This window comes from Ostrinia furnacalis, unplaced genomic scaffold, assembly GCF_004193835.3.
Source record: "Ostrinia furnacalis isolate ACB-3 unplaced genomic scaffold, ASM419383v2 OfSCF0197, whole genome shotgun sequence".
Lineage (NCBI taxonomy): Eukaryota > Metazoa > Arthropoda > Insecta > Lepidoptera > Crambidae > Ostrinia > Ostrinia furnacalis.
This window is the reverse complement of record NW_021130436.1, coordinates 222,365-239,787: the sequence shown is the minus strand read 5'-3', so window position 1 is coordinate 239,787 and position 17,423 is coordinate 222,365. Positions and strand designations below refer to the sequence as shown.

General features: G+C 42.0%; 1 protein-coding gene across 4 annotated transcripts; it reads right to left on the bottom strand.

The window, feature by feature from the left end:
• Positions 1 to 349: 349 nt before the first annotated feature.
• On the bottom strand, positions 350 to 15,743 carry Xe7 (A-kinase anchor protein 17A). 4 transcript variants are annotated; one of them, XM_028308292.1, is made up of 9 exons: positions 14,463 to 15,741; positions 13,985 to 14,192; positions 12,061 to 12,217; positions 11,372 to 11,509; positions 10,534 to 10,617; positions 7,296 to 7,428; positions 5,041 to 5,241; positions 4,481 to 4,510; positions 350 to 980 (listed from the first exon to the last, which is right to left on the bottom strand). In XM_028308292.1, exons 1-9 carry the CDS (start codon positions 15,377 to 15,379, stop codon positions 755 to 757), a joined length of 2,094 nt encoding a protein of 697 aa, XP_028164093.1. In that variant the 5' UTR covers positions 15,380 to 15,741; the 3' UTR covers positions 350 to 754. The 4 variants fall into 4 exon arrangements, with proteins under 4 accessions (XP_028164093.1, XP_028164085.1, XP_028164071.1 ...); XM_028308284.1 differs by lacking the exons at positions 350 to 980; positions 4,481 to 4,510 and adding an exon at positions 4,462 to 4,480 and having other exon boundaries at positions 13,985 to 14,234; positions 14,463 to 15,277; positions 15,529 to 15,743; XM_028308270.1 differs by lacking the exons at positions 350 to 980; positions 4,481 to 4,510 and adding an exon at positions 4,462 to 4,480 and having other exon boundaries at positions 13,985 to 14,234; positions 14,463 to 15,743.
• Positions 15,744 to 17,423: the final 1,680 nt, after the last annotated feature.

The window sequence follows — 17,423 nt, the reverse complement described above, 5'->3', positions numbered from 1 at the left end:
GCTCTTGGGGCTCTTCGACCAAGACTTGCCGTTGCCGGCCTCCCGGGGCAAGGACCAGCTTTTCGACCGCGCGCGGGGCACCATAGGAGTTGCGGGTTCCGGCGCGTGAGGTTTTAAAAGTACTGATACCTCTGGGCTATAGGAATGAAATAAGACAAGTTTTCAACAACAATCATTAGTCGTTTTTAGGGCTCTTGGGGCTCTTCGACCAAGACTTGCCGTTGCCGGCCTCCCGGGGCAAGGACCAGCTTTTCGACCGCGCGCGGGGCACCATAGGGGTGGCGGGCTCCGACGCGTGAGGTTTTAAAACCACTGATACCTCTAGGCTATATCAATAAAAGACAAGCAATTTTCAGCAACAATCATTTATTAGTCGTTTTTAGGGCTCTTGGGGCTCTTCGACCAAGACTTGCCGTTGCCGGCCTCCCGGGGCAAGGACCAGCTCTTTGACCGGGCGCGGGGCACCATAGGGGTGGCGGGCTCCGGCGCGTGAGGTTTTAAAACCACTGATACCTCTAGGCTATCTATCAATTAAAAGACAAGCAATTTTCAGAAACAATCATTTATTAGTCGTTTTTAGGGCTCTTGGGGCACTTCGACCAAGACTTGCCGTTGCCGGCCTCCCGAGGCAAGGACCAGATTTACGACCGCGCGCGGGGCACCATAGGGGTGGCGGGCTCCGGCGCGTGAGGTTTTAAAACCACTGATACCTCTAGGCTATCTATCAATAAAAGACAAGCAATTTTCACAATCATTAATTAGTCGTTTTAGGGCTCTTGGGGCTCTTCGACCAAGACTTGCCGTTGCCGGCCTCCCGGGGCAAGGACCAGCTCTTTGACCGGGCGCGGGGCACCATAGGAGTTGCGGGTTCCGGCGCGGGCGCGGTCGCGGCCTGCGACTTGCTGCGCGAGCGGCGGCGCGATCGCGAGCGAGTGCGGGAGCGGGAGCGGCGGCGGGAGCGGGAGCGGCTGTGATGCGATCTGAAACAATTTCAATTTTGTCTTAGGGCAATAACACTAAATCTTAGGCCCGATTTGACCAAACTTTAATCCGAGAATAACACCTGGCATAACTGGCACATTGACAGTTTCAGTGGGAAATGTATGTCAAAATGTCGAATAACAAACTATTTATTCTGAGATTAATATTCACACTTGTTTGGTCGAATCCACCCTTAGTGTAATAGCGTTAAACCGCCTACTTGTGCCGTATCTTTTGTATTTCTTTCTTTCTGGTCAAGTGTGGTGTACAATACAGTGTGTTCTATCTATCTAAATTTGACAGTTTTTTCCACTTTTGAGCAAATTAATATATCCTAGGAAAATGTTTCGGACTTCGGACTTTTGATTTGCGCAACTTGTTATGCAAATAATACCACTTCTTCAGCCAGACAATTCCCGGATGTGTTGTGCATAAGAATAAGTACCTACCTAAGTGTGCAGATGGAAAATTGTATTCTGTGTGCCTACCATGAGTTTACGTTAGGTGAGTTCGCTAGCGAATACGTCAAAAAATTCTATGAAGGTCTTATTTCTTGAAAGTAGCCACTAGGGGCGCTGCACAATATGTCATACATTTAAATGTCATTTTTTTACGCAGTCGCTAGCGAGCACACCTAACGTAAACTCATGGTAGGCACACTGTTTATGCGAGTTAAGTGAGCGCTACTGTATTTGCTCTAGCCAGTTGGCTCCCTTAGTCACTCACTTCGGATTTGGATCGCAATAGCACTCACTAGGTTCCGGTTCCACCATAGAATAAGGTCGCCTCACTCGCTAGTGGCGCGAACTGGTGAACGCAAAAGCCATTCCCACCTTTTGTGCCTTTTTCCTGTGTTGCGGATTTCGCCACGCGTGCGGATGTGCTCCGCAATTACGCAAGCTACACGCACGCGTGCCGAAACCCGGATCACAAGAAAAAGGGGCTTATTCCACTATTACCCGTTGACAATCCCCGTTAACGCCAATTGGAGCTTACAATGGGGAATAATGAACTAAAAAGTTAATTAATCCCCGTTATATTAGGATTTTATTTTGAACGTAATGGGGATTAGTGAACTTTTTAGTTCATTATTCCCCATTATAAGATCCAATTTAACGTTAACGGGGAATAGTGGACAAAAAGTTCAATTATCCCCGTTAATAGTGGAATAAGCTGAAAAAAGGCACTTATGCCCGTTTTCACCATCAATCCCTAATTTTTAAATGCCCCCTATGGTAACACATAACAGGCATTTTGTTTTCATTGGGGTCAATTAAAAATTAGGGATTGATGGTGAAAACGGGCATTAGGCACCACTCGAAACGCTAACTGGAAGCTGCAACTACAATAATGAACGTCACTTACGGTGTCTGTTAAAAACCTAACATTATCTCAAAAACAAACAAAACACGCTTCATGTAAGTATTTTGAGACAGCCCAAACGAGGTCAGGGGTCTAGAGGTGTGACAATACTGACAATGTGTTGAGGTTACGTAAAAAATGGAAAACCATCGTTATTTAACTTTTTTTTTATCAGCTACAAGGAGGATTTGTTGATTATTATTTTAAGTTTGGACAGAGTACATATCAGCAGCAAAAAAGAGTTATAAATTAATTACTGTTTACTTGTTCTTATTTCTTAAGTGCTGTATTCTGATAATATGTTTAATTTAGGATGTCAGTGCGTATTTACTACGCAGGCGTAATATTCCGCCGTACCTTGGTCCAGACATGTAAGGGAATAGGGTAGTTGACAGTTTGACACCACCCGTGTATCGACTGACTTTTTTATGCATAACAAGGCAGGTATTTGACCACAATCGCACCTGGTGTTAAGTGGGATGTGGGATGCAGTCTAGGATGGTACAAATCTGCCATGTAAGTGCCTATTCACTCTCGCCTTGAAAAGGCCCGGATTATAGTTTTCGGGAAAGACAGCAGCAGGCAGCGAATTCCAGTCCCTATCTGTTCGCATTATAAGTCATCAAAACGCTTAATGCGAGCTAGTGGAATGTCATATAGGGATGGTACGTATATTTGCCAAAAAAAGCCGAAATGATGTCAACTGATACTATAAAGCAAGCTTATTCTTTGACCTGGCGTATGTAGCATATTATGTAAATTTTTTAAATGTTTTATACGTGTTCAGTTTGGGTTAAAGAGCATTGCTTTTCAAATTTGTTATTAAGTAGGTCTTCGTACGCAAGACATTTGTGTTAATAAAAGACGGTGGTTTATATTTAAATTGATCGAGAGAACTACTACCTATTAGAAATAAACTCATAACCCAGGGGACTAAAAAGCGGAGCCTATTATGTCTTGCACTGCACTATTATGACATGTTCACTGTTCAATGGGTAGTTGGTTTTTGGTACAGACGACCGCACACATCAGACTATAAATTTTTGTTGCAAAACAGCTTGTATTAAGACGATATATGTCTGAACCTACTTGCGAGTTGCAATATGTTGTAATTTATGTACAAGCCAGAACGAAGTAAGGGTAATCGTCGCGTGCGCAGTCATGTTTTACTTTCTTAATGATTTATTCTGACTCCAGAGGCATGTGCCCTCTGTTTAAACTATCGTCTGTAGTGTGCGGGGACACTTTAATCCTTAAACGGCCAAGGAATCGAAATTTTGCGTCCTTAAGACAAGGGTATATATAACGTTGAATTTAAGGTGGGAACTATATTTCCACTACCTCAAGGGTTAAAGTCAGCCACTAGACTGGCTCACCTGGGTCTTCTGCTTCAAGAGCGTGAGCGCCTGTTGCTCCGCGACCGCCGGCTCCTAGACCGCCGCGACCGCGACCGCGAGTATGACCGCTGCCGAGACCGCAACAACGAGTCTAAGGGTTAAAGTTAACCACTAGACGGGCTCACCTGGATCTTCTGTTTCGAGAGCGCGAGCGCCTGTTGCTCCGCGACCGCCGGCTCTTAGACCGCCGCGACCGCGACCGCGAGTATGACCGCTGCCGAGACCGCAACAACGAGTCTAAGGGTTAAAGTTAACCACTAGACGGGCTCACCTGGATCTTCTGTTTCGAGAGCGCGAGCGCCTGTTGCTCCGTGACCGCCGGCTCCGTGACCGCCGCGAGGACCGCAACCGCGACCGCGACCGCGAGTATGACCACCGCCGCGACTGCGAGCGCGAGTCTAAGGCCTCAGCCTTGAATTTAGCGGGCAGCGGCGCGGGAGCGGGGCGGGCAACGCAGACCCGTTCTCGAAACAAGCGGGCAGCTCACGCGGCGCTTTAGCGGCGAAGTGTTGTGTTCGGGGTTGTGGTGAATCTCGATTCAAATTTATTCCTAACGCTCGATTTATTGTGGGCAAAAGAAGGTGTGCTGCCCGCTCGTTGCCCGCTCCCGCGCCGCTGTTTTCGAGAACCGGTCTATTTGATTTTACGCATAAGATCTTGCCGCTACCGCCGCCGCCCCGCTGCCCGCTAAATTCGAGGCTGAGGCCTAAGGGTTAAAATTAACCACTAGACGGGCTCACCTGGATCTTCTGCTTCGAGAGCGCGAGCGCCTGTTGCTCCGCGACCGCCGGCTCCTAGACCGCCGCGAGCGCGACCGCGACCGCCGCCGCGAGCGTGACCGCGAGCGCGAGTATGAACGCCGCCGGGACTGCGAGCGCGAGTCTAAGTGCTTGTTCACGTAGGTACGCGCGGGCGCGGGGGCGGGCGCGGGCGCGGGAAACGTCGCGAGCTCGTGTTCACATTGACGACCAGGCGTTCGCGCGAGTGTGACGTACTATCGTTTCTAGCGACAAGTTCAAACTGGTTGAACTTACCTGACGTCGCGAGTGAAACGCGCGCGCCGCCGCTAGTTTGACATGAACACACACAAACATCTTCACACGTTGAAATTACCGCGAGCGCTCCGCGCGCACCAGTCGCTAGCTTGCCCGCTAGTCAGACCGCACCTGCGTTTCGTACGTGAACACTTAGAATCACTACATATGTTTGATATTTCGTCACCGCGCCCGCCACCGCGCCCGCGAGTCAACGTGAACAAGCAACTAACTAAGGGTTAAAATTAACCACTAGACGGGCTCACCTGGATCTTCTGCTTCGAGAGCGCGAGCGCCTGTTGCTCCGCGACCGCCGGCTCCTAGACCGCCTCGACCGCGACCGCGACCGCCGCCGCGACCGCGACCGCGACCGCGAGTAGGACCGCCGCCGGGACCGCGAGCGCGAGCGCGACCGAGTGCGTTCTCTGTCTCGGTCGTCGTGGCCGTCGAAGTTCTTGTTGTATCTGCTGTGGAAACAGAAAAATACATGTTATAGCCTGACCAGGAACATAAAAACCCTGCCATAGAGACGCGTCAATTGCATTTGACAGTGCAACACTGAGTACAGTCGTACCTGTGTTATATTAAGTCATTGAACGCCGAGACGCTAGACACAATAGAAATTGTATTGTTCACCGGTGAGCCGCGTGGCGTCCAACGTGTTAATAGGCTAACTTTATGTATCAGGATTCAGGATTACGGGCTAATTTGATATTTTCATAAATTAACGAAAAAATATTATTATAGGTAACCTGGTTTAAATAAATTAAATGAAACCATCAATCGAGCTAGTAGGATTTATTTTATTAGTCATCATTTATCAAATTCAGAACTTTAATATTCAACTGCAGTCTGCTCATGAACACTTCAAACTCGGTACTTCTTTCCCAATTCCATAAAATTCAACACTTAGAAAGTGACAAAAAACTTTAAAATAGGTAGTTGAAACAAACCACAGCTAATTTTCATAGTGGACTGTACTATACGATAAACATGTCAGTCAATTTGACGACCTTTGTCGAAAACATTATTCAATGAAAATATTGTCCGAACCCTTAGTATTTCTCTTCGACAAAGATTTTAACACATTGTGAACCATTTTTCTCTCACGACTATAAAAAGATTTTAGCAATATACCTAATTAACAAAATCAATTGCGCACATCTAAAATAAAGTTTGTTTACACTTTGACAGCAATAGACTGCCATGTCAATGAAGTTTTCAGTTACAACAGTAACTGAAAACTTCATTTTCATGGCAACAGCCATTAAAAGAAATTAGTACCATTAGTTTTCCGCAACATGGCGAGGGTTTTTATGTTCCTGGTCGGGCTATACAAATTCCAATACATAACGTCGCAGACAACTTTTACGTTTTAGCACGGATAATGCTCGAATTGATACAACTGTATTGGGCTAAAATAAAATGTAGTCCACTGCCCGATTTAATTAAGGTCGCGTCGCCAATTTTTTTCACACTGAACCCGAACGCGCGGGCACTGGCAAGACGCTATTCTTGGGGATTCACAAGATAGTCACTACCTAAAAGCGTATAGCGACATTCACCTGTTACAAAGCTGCATCGCGTACAAAGCTTTGGAGTTTTTAAGATGACATCTATCAAGAAGGGTATAGCTACACTCACTTCTTGTAGGGCTGCATCAGCTTTTTTTTTTCAGGGAAAAATTCATGAAATAGCATACCTACCCTGCAAGGACAGGGTTGTGTGGGGGCTCCCCTCATCAGAAGAATGAGATGACGCATGCCCGCTAAAATAACCCGGGTGCTCCGTCGATCATCTTAGTGGGAATAAAGCGCTTTCAAATGATACCAAACACGGCATATTTATCTTAACTTTATTTTTTTACTCTGTATGTTTTGTCCGCTAGAGGGCGCCACATTAGATTTTGTGAAACCCCATACAGCATATAACCAGCGGACAAATAAGACGCTTCTAATGATGTCATTTGTCGAATTCTGATAAGTAGTTTAGAAGTTACGAGGGAACCGATGAACATACATACATACATACATAGCCTGTCAAAATCATAACCCTCCTTTTGCTTTGCCGTAGTCGGGTAAAAACTAAGGGAATCCGGACAAAGCTTTCAACTACCACAGTTATGGCTGCATTACTTATACAAAGCTTCAAAAACCATCAATGTTCATCACCTATGCGGGTATGTACTCACTTTAAAATTATCACTTTACGGGATTTATTGCAACAATATCTATTTTAACGGTAAATAAAATATTTACCCTCCCGACGTTTCGGCTCGGTTGCACGAGTCATGGTCGCGGGCAGACTGAAGAGGTGCGGCGTCGTAATATATATTACGGCGGCGTTATAACTAGTTTCATCAAAATCCGTTCAATAGTTTTTGCGTGAAAGAGTAACAAACATCCAGACATCCAAACTTTCGCATTTATAATATTAGTAGGAGGATTATAATAGAGTTGCATCGCGTCCACAAGGCTTCAAAAACCATCAATGTTCATCTCCTATGCGGGTATCTACTCACTTGTTATAATGCATGTACGCGCGGCCGCGGCCGCGCCCTCTCAGGCGCGGGCGGCGCGGCGCATAGGACTCCGGCGGCGGGTAGTAGCCTCGCACCGGGTAGTACATCGAAGGGTCGGCCTGGTACACGCCATCTGTTTTTAACGTAACAATTTGGTTTGTGGCACCATTCACCAATAATTCGAAACCACAACTTTTTTTAAAAGACACTTTGTGGTCTTAAAAACTTTATTAACTTTAAATTAGCTGTAAATTAAGATTTTTGGTTGCATTGATAAAAAAATGATAAAAGTAGTTTCAGTTAACAATATAGTAACGTCACAGGCTTGTATTGCCATACAAAACCAATGAGTCTCGTTTTGACAATTTATAATAATAGGTACAACATCAATGGATTGGTGGTGTGAACCTAATAGCGACTTAACACCATAGCCAATGAGGGCTATCGTTTTTATACTTAACAGTTGGCACCCCTGGCGATTGACAGGATCTTACTCTACAGTGGCGCCATCTTGATGAGTGCAAATGCGATAGTCCTCCTACCACTTTCGCGCTCACCAGTTGGTGCCACTGTCTTCGCTACTAGCAAGTGACAGGACCTTACTCTACAGTGGCGCTAACTGGTGAGCGCTAAAACGATAGCCCTCATTACAATCGACACCATTCACTAATTTATTTATTTATTTTAACGAACTAAAGTCGCTGACCGTAGGAGAACCAGAGCGACTGACATATTATAGCCCGCAGAATCGCTAAAATCAAGTGGCAGTGGGCGGGGCACATAGCTCGAAGAGCTGATGGCCGTTGGGGCAGAAAAGTTCTTGAGTGGCGACCACGAGCCGGAAGACGTAGCGTGGGCAGACCTCCCACTAGGTGGACCGAGGACCTGGTGAAGGTCGCGGGAGGTGCCTGGATGCGAGCGGCGCATGACCGGTCTTTGTGGATATCCTTGGGGGAGGCCAGCAGCAGTGGACGTTTTTCGGCTGAAACCTCAGATCATAGAAGGGAATAGATGTGAAACGGGGGCGTGGCGCGTGTCTCCGCGATATGCCCAGAAACGAACATCGGCCGCGTAGCTAGGTTAGTCGCGATTCAGTCGTACTAAGGAAATGTTCTCCGATATTTTGGATAATGCGTCGTTATATTGTGCAATAAAACAAGTGAAACGAAGAACTACAGGAACAATGGAGTCATTTACTACATGTAAGTATTGCAAATCCATTGGTATTTTGCTTATAAATAGAAAAAACTAAACATTTTTACGAACGAATTCAGTGCCGTAACAGTTACTGCGATATCGAAATCAGTGGTGATAAAAATTCTAACACACTTGTACATTGACGATTTAGTTAGCAACCACTTTATGTCATGCTCAACTACTGCGCAATGTATTTAATTTCTTCCGATATCCACTGTCGTGTGAAAATACACAGTACGGCCGCATGTGCCGGTCGTAACATAGTGCCGTGCTCGTGTTCTAATGCGGTTTCCTATTATCGATAAATAGAAGTAAATTATAATTTTCTATTTAGTAATTTTAAATAAAAAAATGATGTAGTGGCGCTCTCTTGGTGAGTATAAAAGCGATAGTCCTCCTACCGCTTCAGCGCCCACCAGTTGGCGCCACTGTCTTCGCCACTAGCAAGTCTACAGTGATGCCAACTGGTGAGCGCTAAAACGATAGCCCTTTTTGACATAGTTTTTATGCTTTAGCTGTCAAAACGCACCAATCCCTTTAGCAATTCAGTCAGACCCCCTAGACAAGTGTGATTTCGAAATCCCTTCAAAAAGCGAAGTAAAATACATACAAAAAACTCCGTAGCAAAGGGATTTGCCACATGTCTAGGGGGGCTGGCTACTCAATTTTCGCCCGTTTGGTGTAGTGGTTCGCGTACCGGATTACTTATTATTATTAATAATGATTTAAATTTACCGTTACACGTACTAGAATAAAACCTGTAAAAATACACTGGACCGCAAAGAAAAAAATACCTACATACTAGCTCTATGAAAAAAAAAACAAATAAAAACTACGCATTTATTTCATTAAAATAAAAATCTTGAGTCAATTTACTCTTCATTTCATAAAGATAGGTTAAGTACGTTCGAAGATTTTCTAACCAACCCTTTTTCTTTGCGGTCCAGTGTAATATAAATTTACCGTAACATCGCACTACATTAAAACCTGTAAAAATAGTTTTAAGTATAAATAAAATGCTATGCCTGTGTTCGAAGACAACCCCAAAGGCTGATATAGATAGGTAAGATAGTCAGGGATTCTCAAAGCAGGATTCGCCATTCGTTTGCGACAAGATTTAGAAAGAAAGTATTTATTTGATGCGAGTATTAAAAGTAATGGTGGCAGAATTAAAATTGTCTAAAATTACTCCTAATATTGACTCCATTTGCGACAGTTAACAAGCATACCTATCATATGAATATTTTGTAATTTATTGAAATTAAATTTACTTTAGGGCTAATTAGCTAACTATAGATGAACTACAACAAACCGTCCCACCAGTAACATTGACAGGGCGGCGTCACCTTTAATACTTACCGGATCGCTGGTTCCGATTTTTGCCACGTTGGAAACCGTTGACCGATGGTGGCGCCCCCCTGTCAATGTGTTTGGTAGGACAGTTCAGTGTATAGATGAACCACGCTGAACTGTCCCACCAAACTCAGTGACAGGGGGGCGCTACCATCGTTCAACTTTATGGTTTCCAACATGGCAAAAATCGGAACCAGCGATTCGGTATTGACGGTGGCGCCCCACTGTCAATGTCATCGATAGGACAGTTCAGTATTTTGGAACTATAGTTCATCTTTATGGTGTTTGCTGTCACCTGTACCTCTAGCATGAACAACTTTCGTCTTCGAATAGTTTGTGTATTCGACAAAATTCAATACTCAACCTTCGAATTAAACGATAACCTGACAATATTGATTCTCAAAATAAGATTCGTGCAACCATTTCTCATACTAAGTTCACTTTACGACACGTTCACAAGGGCGCTGTTGTAGTTTTCGTACTAAATCTATGATGGCGCGATGGCGATTCAAATACGCAAACGATTCGAACTTGAAAGTTTTTCGTGCTAGCCGTACTGGTAATTTTTCAAATTCAAATAGTGTTTATTGTGATTTTTACAGGGGTTCGTTGAAAATGAGCCTGAGTTTGAGAAACCCTGAGCTAGATAAATAAAAGAATAATAAACAAATGTAACTGCTACTCATACTTTGCGGCGGGAAGGGGTAGGCGGGCGGTGCCATGGCCGCGAACGGGTAGCCGTAACCGTACGGCATCTGGTACATGCCCGCAGCTGGAAAACAATCATTAAAAACTTATAACACCTACTTGTAATACCCATGTTCACAAATAAAAATTATTTAAATTGATTTTAATTAAAAATTCATTAATTAATTGGCTGAATATACAGATGTGAGTGATTCAGTCGATATTAGCGAAACTGATGAGCTTCCACCATTGAGGACATTTAAAAAAATAATTACCCTTAATACCCTATTCCACAGACTTTTCATGAGTTTAAAAAAAACATAATTATCCTTTATAGGATTAGTTGGATTCATATTTGTATCAATGTAATCAAAGTACATGTTCAGTTTTTCCCAAAATTCAAAAATGTCTGGGAACCTTTGCATTATTTCAAATAAGACGTGTTACGACGACGTAAGTTTATGCAGGACAGTAGTCGTCCGTTTGTAGGACTCTGGTCTGGTTCAAACGTCTAATTTGAAAGTCCTTAAACTTACTCTTTTTTTTTCCTATTTAAAAAAAAATATATTAGTAATTTGTGTAATAACAAATTACTCCCGTTAGCCCCCTCATACTAAGTTAAATATGCTTGTATCACGAGTGAGCTCACCACAATAGTCGAGCGGCGGCGGGGACCGAACAAGGATCACGAGTCGGCCAGTCCGATCCCTTCACCGTTTGGCTATTGTGGCTTCAATTTACCATATTACAATCTGTACGAGAAAGTAAGCACCTTTCTAACATCGTGAATCCATACCAATTTATCATAGAAAGTAACAATACAATTTCCTGACAAATACCTTTATATTGCATCTCCCGATCGGGTGTAGTGACGCGTTCCGTTTTGATCCTCTTGACATCCTCCTCGCCAGAGGACGAGCTGGCTGACTTATGGCGCGGCTTCTTGGTCTCGAGAGCCGAACGGATCACGATGCGACCTGAAGATATAGCACACCAAGTTTGTATTGTTCTGGGTAATTTTTGATGGAATAGGTTGTAAAATGTAAATTATAAACTTAAGAGTGGAGAGAGCAGAGACTAATAGCCTGATGTCAAGGAAAAAATGACCTTCCTATACCAATAGTGTTACAATGCATATAGCCGGTTAAGTAAAAAAACTGCTCTCAATAAATCTCTTCCTACAGAATTCAGACCTAATTTACTTTTTTTAAAGAGCATGGACATACCATATGTCCTTAAGCCGGGCGCAGACCACCGACTTTTAGTTGGCTGATAGTTGGGTCAGGCTTTTAATCAGTATGGAGATTACACTGACCGATTTATCAGTCGACTCTTCATACAAATTAGAATCGGATCCAACTATCGGCCGACTAAAAGTCGGTGGTCTAGGCGCCTAGGCTAACAATCTTCCCTCAAATGGAGGAATATAAGATTTTCTTATGCAGATGTTAGGAAATGGAAAATTTTAGTATATCTTCACACAAAAGCAGTTCCTCATACATTATTCCTGAGGCTCATACAGTCTTACCATCAAGCGCGCATTTGAGTTGCTCCCGCTGAGATTCGAGCATGACCTCCTGTTGGCGCTTGTAGCGCTCGACCATTCGCGCGCGCGCCGAACGCTCGCCCGCCGCGTAATAGCGCTCGTGCTTCTGACCCTGTTTTTGCTGCAGATCCGGCCGTAACTGCAACAATTTAAACCATTTTTATAAAACACTGACAAGAAATTTATAGACATACTAATTTATTTTGTTAATGTGTAATAAGTTGAAATCTATCCTTTTCCAATATTACATACAGACAGGTGTTCAACTGTGATTACATAAACCTTATCATTTAGGTGCATATAAGTTTTAAATAAAATAAATTTATTTATTATTTATTTGTTATTTATTATTCATTATTGAGCAATTACATATTTGATCCAAATAGCGTCCTAAATCCTTTATAAATAATAAATAACTTGCTTACTTGTACAGAACACTATGGAAAAAAATGCATATTCTTTATTCAGTTATCATTAATTTTGAGTTCAAAAGATTAACATTAATTTCAGTCTAAATAGCTTTAGTAGTTAAATAGTTAATTCATGAATAAATTCTGAAAGAATATTTTAGCACATAAGCTCTCAAAGTATTTAGTTCCAAATAAAGAGAAAATACCAAAACAGGGTGTCCACTGCAAATGTTCGAAAAAATTCCCTGACTTTTCCCTGACTTTCCCTGACAATTTTCTCAAATTTCCCTGACCAACTATGTATACAACGTGTCCCAAAATTCAAGGATAAGCCGACGCCACAGGATGGACATAGTCATGATTACTTTAGGAAAAATAATGAAAAAAATCTATCTCAATTATTTTTTAACTTACACGATAAATTATGAAATTCAACGAAAATTGACACCCCTTATGATATTTTACATTACCACGACCACAATTTTTCAATTATTCCTGGTTTTCTGTTTATATCGGCAACTTAAGTAGTGCTGCTGTTCACCCCAACTCTTAAAACCCCCAGAATACTTGCAGTTTTTACACAAAAGTTAATCAAAATATTTTATTTCCTTAAAATTTTGAACGATTTTTACTTTCACACCACTTTGACTCAACTGCTCACTAGTCTGCACTCAATAATCAAATCAATAAATAATTATAAAAAATATATAAATAAACATAAGTTATAAGTTGCACTTTCACATCGACAATAGAAAATATATCATTTTACTGAAACAAAAACGTACAACTATTAAAACAAAAAGGAGTAATCTAGTTATGACAAAAAAAAATCATAACAGTCTACCTATTAATCTATCACTCTAATCCTGAAAAAAAAAACTATATGAAAGTAATCTAATTATGAACAAAATTGTGTCATAATTTAGATCAATCCACTTCATTAGATAAAAAACTAAAAAGGAGTAATATAATTATGACTAAAAACAAAGTCATAATGTAGATCACTCCAAACCTGAAAAAAAATTGCTTCGATAGTCAAGATCAAAGGTCTTTCTAGAGCATAAATTAATTAAATCCCTTATTTTACAATCACTGGGAAATTTCGGGAGACAAACAGTGTTTTGGTAGACAAAATCTCAATGTTTCCCTGACTTTCCAGGTGACCCCTCTATTTCACTGACTTTCCCTGACTGCTATGAGCTTCCCTGACTTTTCCCTGACTTTCCCTGACTTTCCAGAATGTGGACACCCTGCAAAAGGATGTGTTAGGCCGTTTGTAGACATCCGTTTTTTCACCGGACGACGGACCGTCAAAAAACTGATATCCTTTGTTTGCTGTCAATTTTCTCGCCGACAAAATTCTCGACGACTCTCGACCTATGTCCGATGCATGTGCACACGTTCATTATAAATCATACGCCACCGCTAAATCCGGTGAAAAAAATCGGGTCGTTGTCCGGTCAAAAAAACGGCTGTTTACAAGCGGCCTTACATACCTCTATCCTCCTAAACAACTCTTCAATTAATCTGATAGCCTGCAATTTCTTCTGTTCCTTTATAAGCTTGTTCTTCTCTTCAACCACTCGGCTGCTCAAGTCCACGTCGTCGCGCTCCATCAACTTGGCCAGCTGCTTCCTCTTCCTCCGTTCTTCACGCTCCTTCATCTTCTGAAGCTTCTCGCGCTCAGTGCGCTCATACTTTTGTCTTAAAGAGTGAAAAATTATACGTGAGACTCTTTCTTTTTGTCTGCAACAAGTTTGCTACTACTTTACAAATAATGGTGTTTAATAAAATAAATAAAATGCTACAAATCCTAACCGTCACCACTAAAAACTCATGTCATTTATTTTTTGGAAACAAAAGCAGTTTTAAACATCCTAGTAAACTGTACCACAATTCCACATGCTGTATTTATGCTAAACAGAAAATTATATGAATTAATGAATTAAGTTATGAAGAAAAATTGGAAATTACCTTTCTTTGGCTTCTCTTTTGGAAATTCTCTCTTTTTCCAGTCTTTCTTCCTCATCCTTAGCTTTCTGACGGACCAGAAGTCTCTCCCGGACGATCGCTCTTCGCTTCACAGCAGCATCGGTCATGTGTTTGGTTTTGTCGAAGTCAACTTTAATACTGCACCACTCAGCAATGTCATCCTTTTTGCGCAACAACTTGCGCCCCCTCAGAGCATCCATACATCGAACAAAACTAACATATTCACTGTACTGAATATAAGCTTCAAAATAAACCTTGGCTTCTTGGGGAGGTGTGGTTAAGCCCCTGATAGCTGCTTTCATCTGCATCCTATATGGATCAGCTGCTGGCACGTCCACTTGACGAACTGTGCCATATTTTTCAAAGATCTTTTTAATCAGATTCTCAGATGGTGGGGAATCTTCATCGTGGTCTCGATCAGACACAAACCAACGTATTGGCAAGTTTGTAATGTGAATGGTGTCTGGTCTTTCCCCTGGTTTCATTTCATCCATATCCGTTGCATCGCGGAAGAATGAATCCCACGAATGGCGGATCGGGAAATCCGACTTGGCTTCAGCCACTCGCACCTTCAGAGGCTCTGGATAATCTTTCAACTGCACTATCCGATTCTCCAGACGTGACAGAACTCGTTCCAGCTTGTCGCGATCTTCTAACTCTGCTTCGTACTTTATCACCTCAGAACTATGCTTGCTCACTTTTAACACCGAAAAGGACTCAGGTTGGACCATTTTCCGTATCTTCTCCATCAATTCCCAGTTGGAAAGCGACTTGCCGTGGACCTTGTGAGTAGGGAGCTGAATAGAAATATTTAGCTTTGCGAAAGATTTTAGGTACAAACGCTGCGGCAAATACAGAGCCACAGCGTCTGATGTGTCCCTACATACTGTTATGTTCATCGTGAAAGGTTACTCTACCCTATTTCGTAAGTATTAGTAAACAACTATTCCAGTACATCGAATAATGAAAATTAACACAAATAAAACAAAATGGAATGATCCTAACAAGCTTAAACCCTACAAAATCCTAAATATATGAAAGAAATGACCAAAATATTCAGCGTCTGCTCCCATTTTCCTTCGTTTCCGCGGCACAGTCTTGAAGCAAAAAGAAAGAATGTTATATTTTTAAAGTTTTAAACTAAAACACTTGTTCTTATTAATTGTGATAACAATTTGTGGGATAATTTTCGATAATAATTTAATGACGAATCGGCAAAGAAATTTTTCGCTCGATTTTTTGACACATGACGTTCTTTTTTTTAACCAGTAACCATTGCAGTTCCATAATTAGGCAACTGATATTGAGCATTTAAAAAAAATCAATTCGATTCGATTTCAAGAGATGATATAAATACATTTTTACCTTAAATAGGTATCAAATAATACTACCTACTCCCCATACCTCTTTAACCTTTGGCGTGCTATTGAGCCGCGCAAAACTGCACCCGCCAACTGCTACGGTTTTCAAATGATGTTTCAAAATGACAAAGTAGTCTTGTCTTAGATCTGAGACATAGCAGTTGACGGAGGTTGCACAGATCTGAGACAAAGCGAGAGGTTAAGACAATGGCTTACTACTTACTAAAAGTGACAGTTGCAATCTGCAATGTCGAAATCGACAACTCTGGCACATAAGCACGTCCCATAATGTAGACAAGGCATAACCACAGCAGAGCACGTAATAGGGCATAACGCTTCTTATTTTCTAAATCGCATAGGTACCTACCTAAATAGCAAGAGACGATGCGAGAGGAGGCGAAAAGAGAGGAGAGGAGGACAAAACCGTGTGTGGTAGGCAACGAAGGCATGGTAATATTATCATATAGTATTACCGTGACGAAGGGTTCAAAATACACCTTATCTCCTCCAGTCTCCTCTCTTCTGCCTCGCTCACCCTGTATGCTGACGACGGGATTGGGTGTCTCCGCTATTTGCTCTCAAATTAAAACACAGTGTTATAAGAATCCTTTTCTTTAATTTGTTTAAATACAGAATCGAACAGTCCAAATGGACATTGCTTGAAGAGCTATTGCGTAAAACTGCAATTTACATCTGATATACACACACCGGCAGATTTAGAGGAACGGAAAAAAAAGCATCAATATCATCATTATTTTAGGAAAAAAATGCCTAATTATGACATTATTTTTTAATTTAATTCTAAATATGAAAAAAATAATTGCCAACAGTATATTTTTTTAATTATTTTGTTTAAATTACCCCATCAACAGTTTCGTTGAGTGTTTTGAATTGAATGAAGCTTTTGCTAATTTGGATTTCTTTTACGTGAAAGATGTTTTTTTCTGAGAATTTTGTTGTGTAAGCATTCAGTTACTTATAAGGGTTTATTATGCCCAGCTTAGCACCGTCAGAAATCATTAAGGCAGATGAAATGAGAAGTAACGGCCATGCATACAAATCGGCTGCCGTAAGACGTCGTTGATCAGTATCGACCACCCATGGCAGTAACCAACGGTACAGATTGATCATTTCTGTCGTTAGGAGGAGGGTTCAAGTCAGAAAAAGGCGTACTTCGCGACGGGATGACCGTTTTTTACAACTTCGAGTTTTCAGAAAGTCGCGGTTACCTGCTGTTCAAGCCAGAAATAACCTTAAAGACACTCGAGGAGTAAGAGTGACTGAGCCCACAGTTCACAGGAGATTTACTGAAGTTGGTATAGGGTCGTGCATACCCGAGAAAGCTCCAACTTGTGACACAGCACCGAAAAAACATATTGAACTTTTCACGTGAATATCGTGATTGGGTCTTGAACGACTGGAGGCATGATCTCTTCACTTATGAGTGCAGAGTTCTCTTAAACCAGATCGATGGAAGATAGCGAATATGGAGACACAAAGAGAACGTAACATTTAGTCTTAATTTTGAAAATATCGTGGTTTATGGAGGTAGCTTAATTCTGGTGTGGGGAAGGATTTTTTT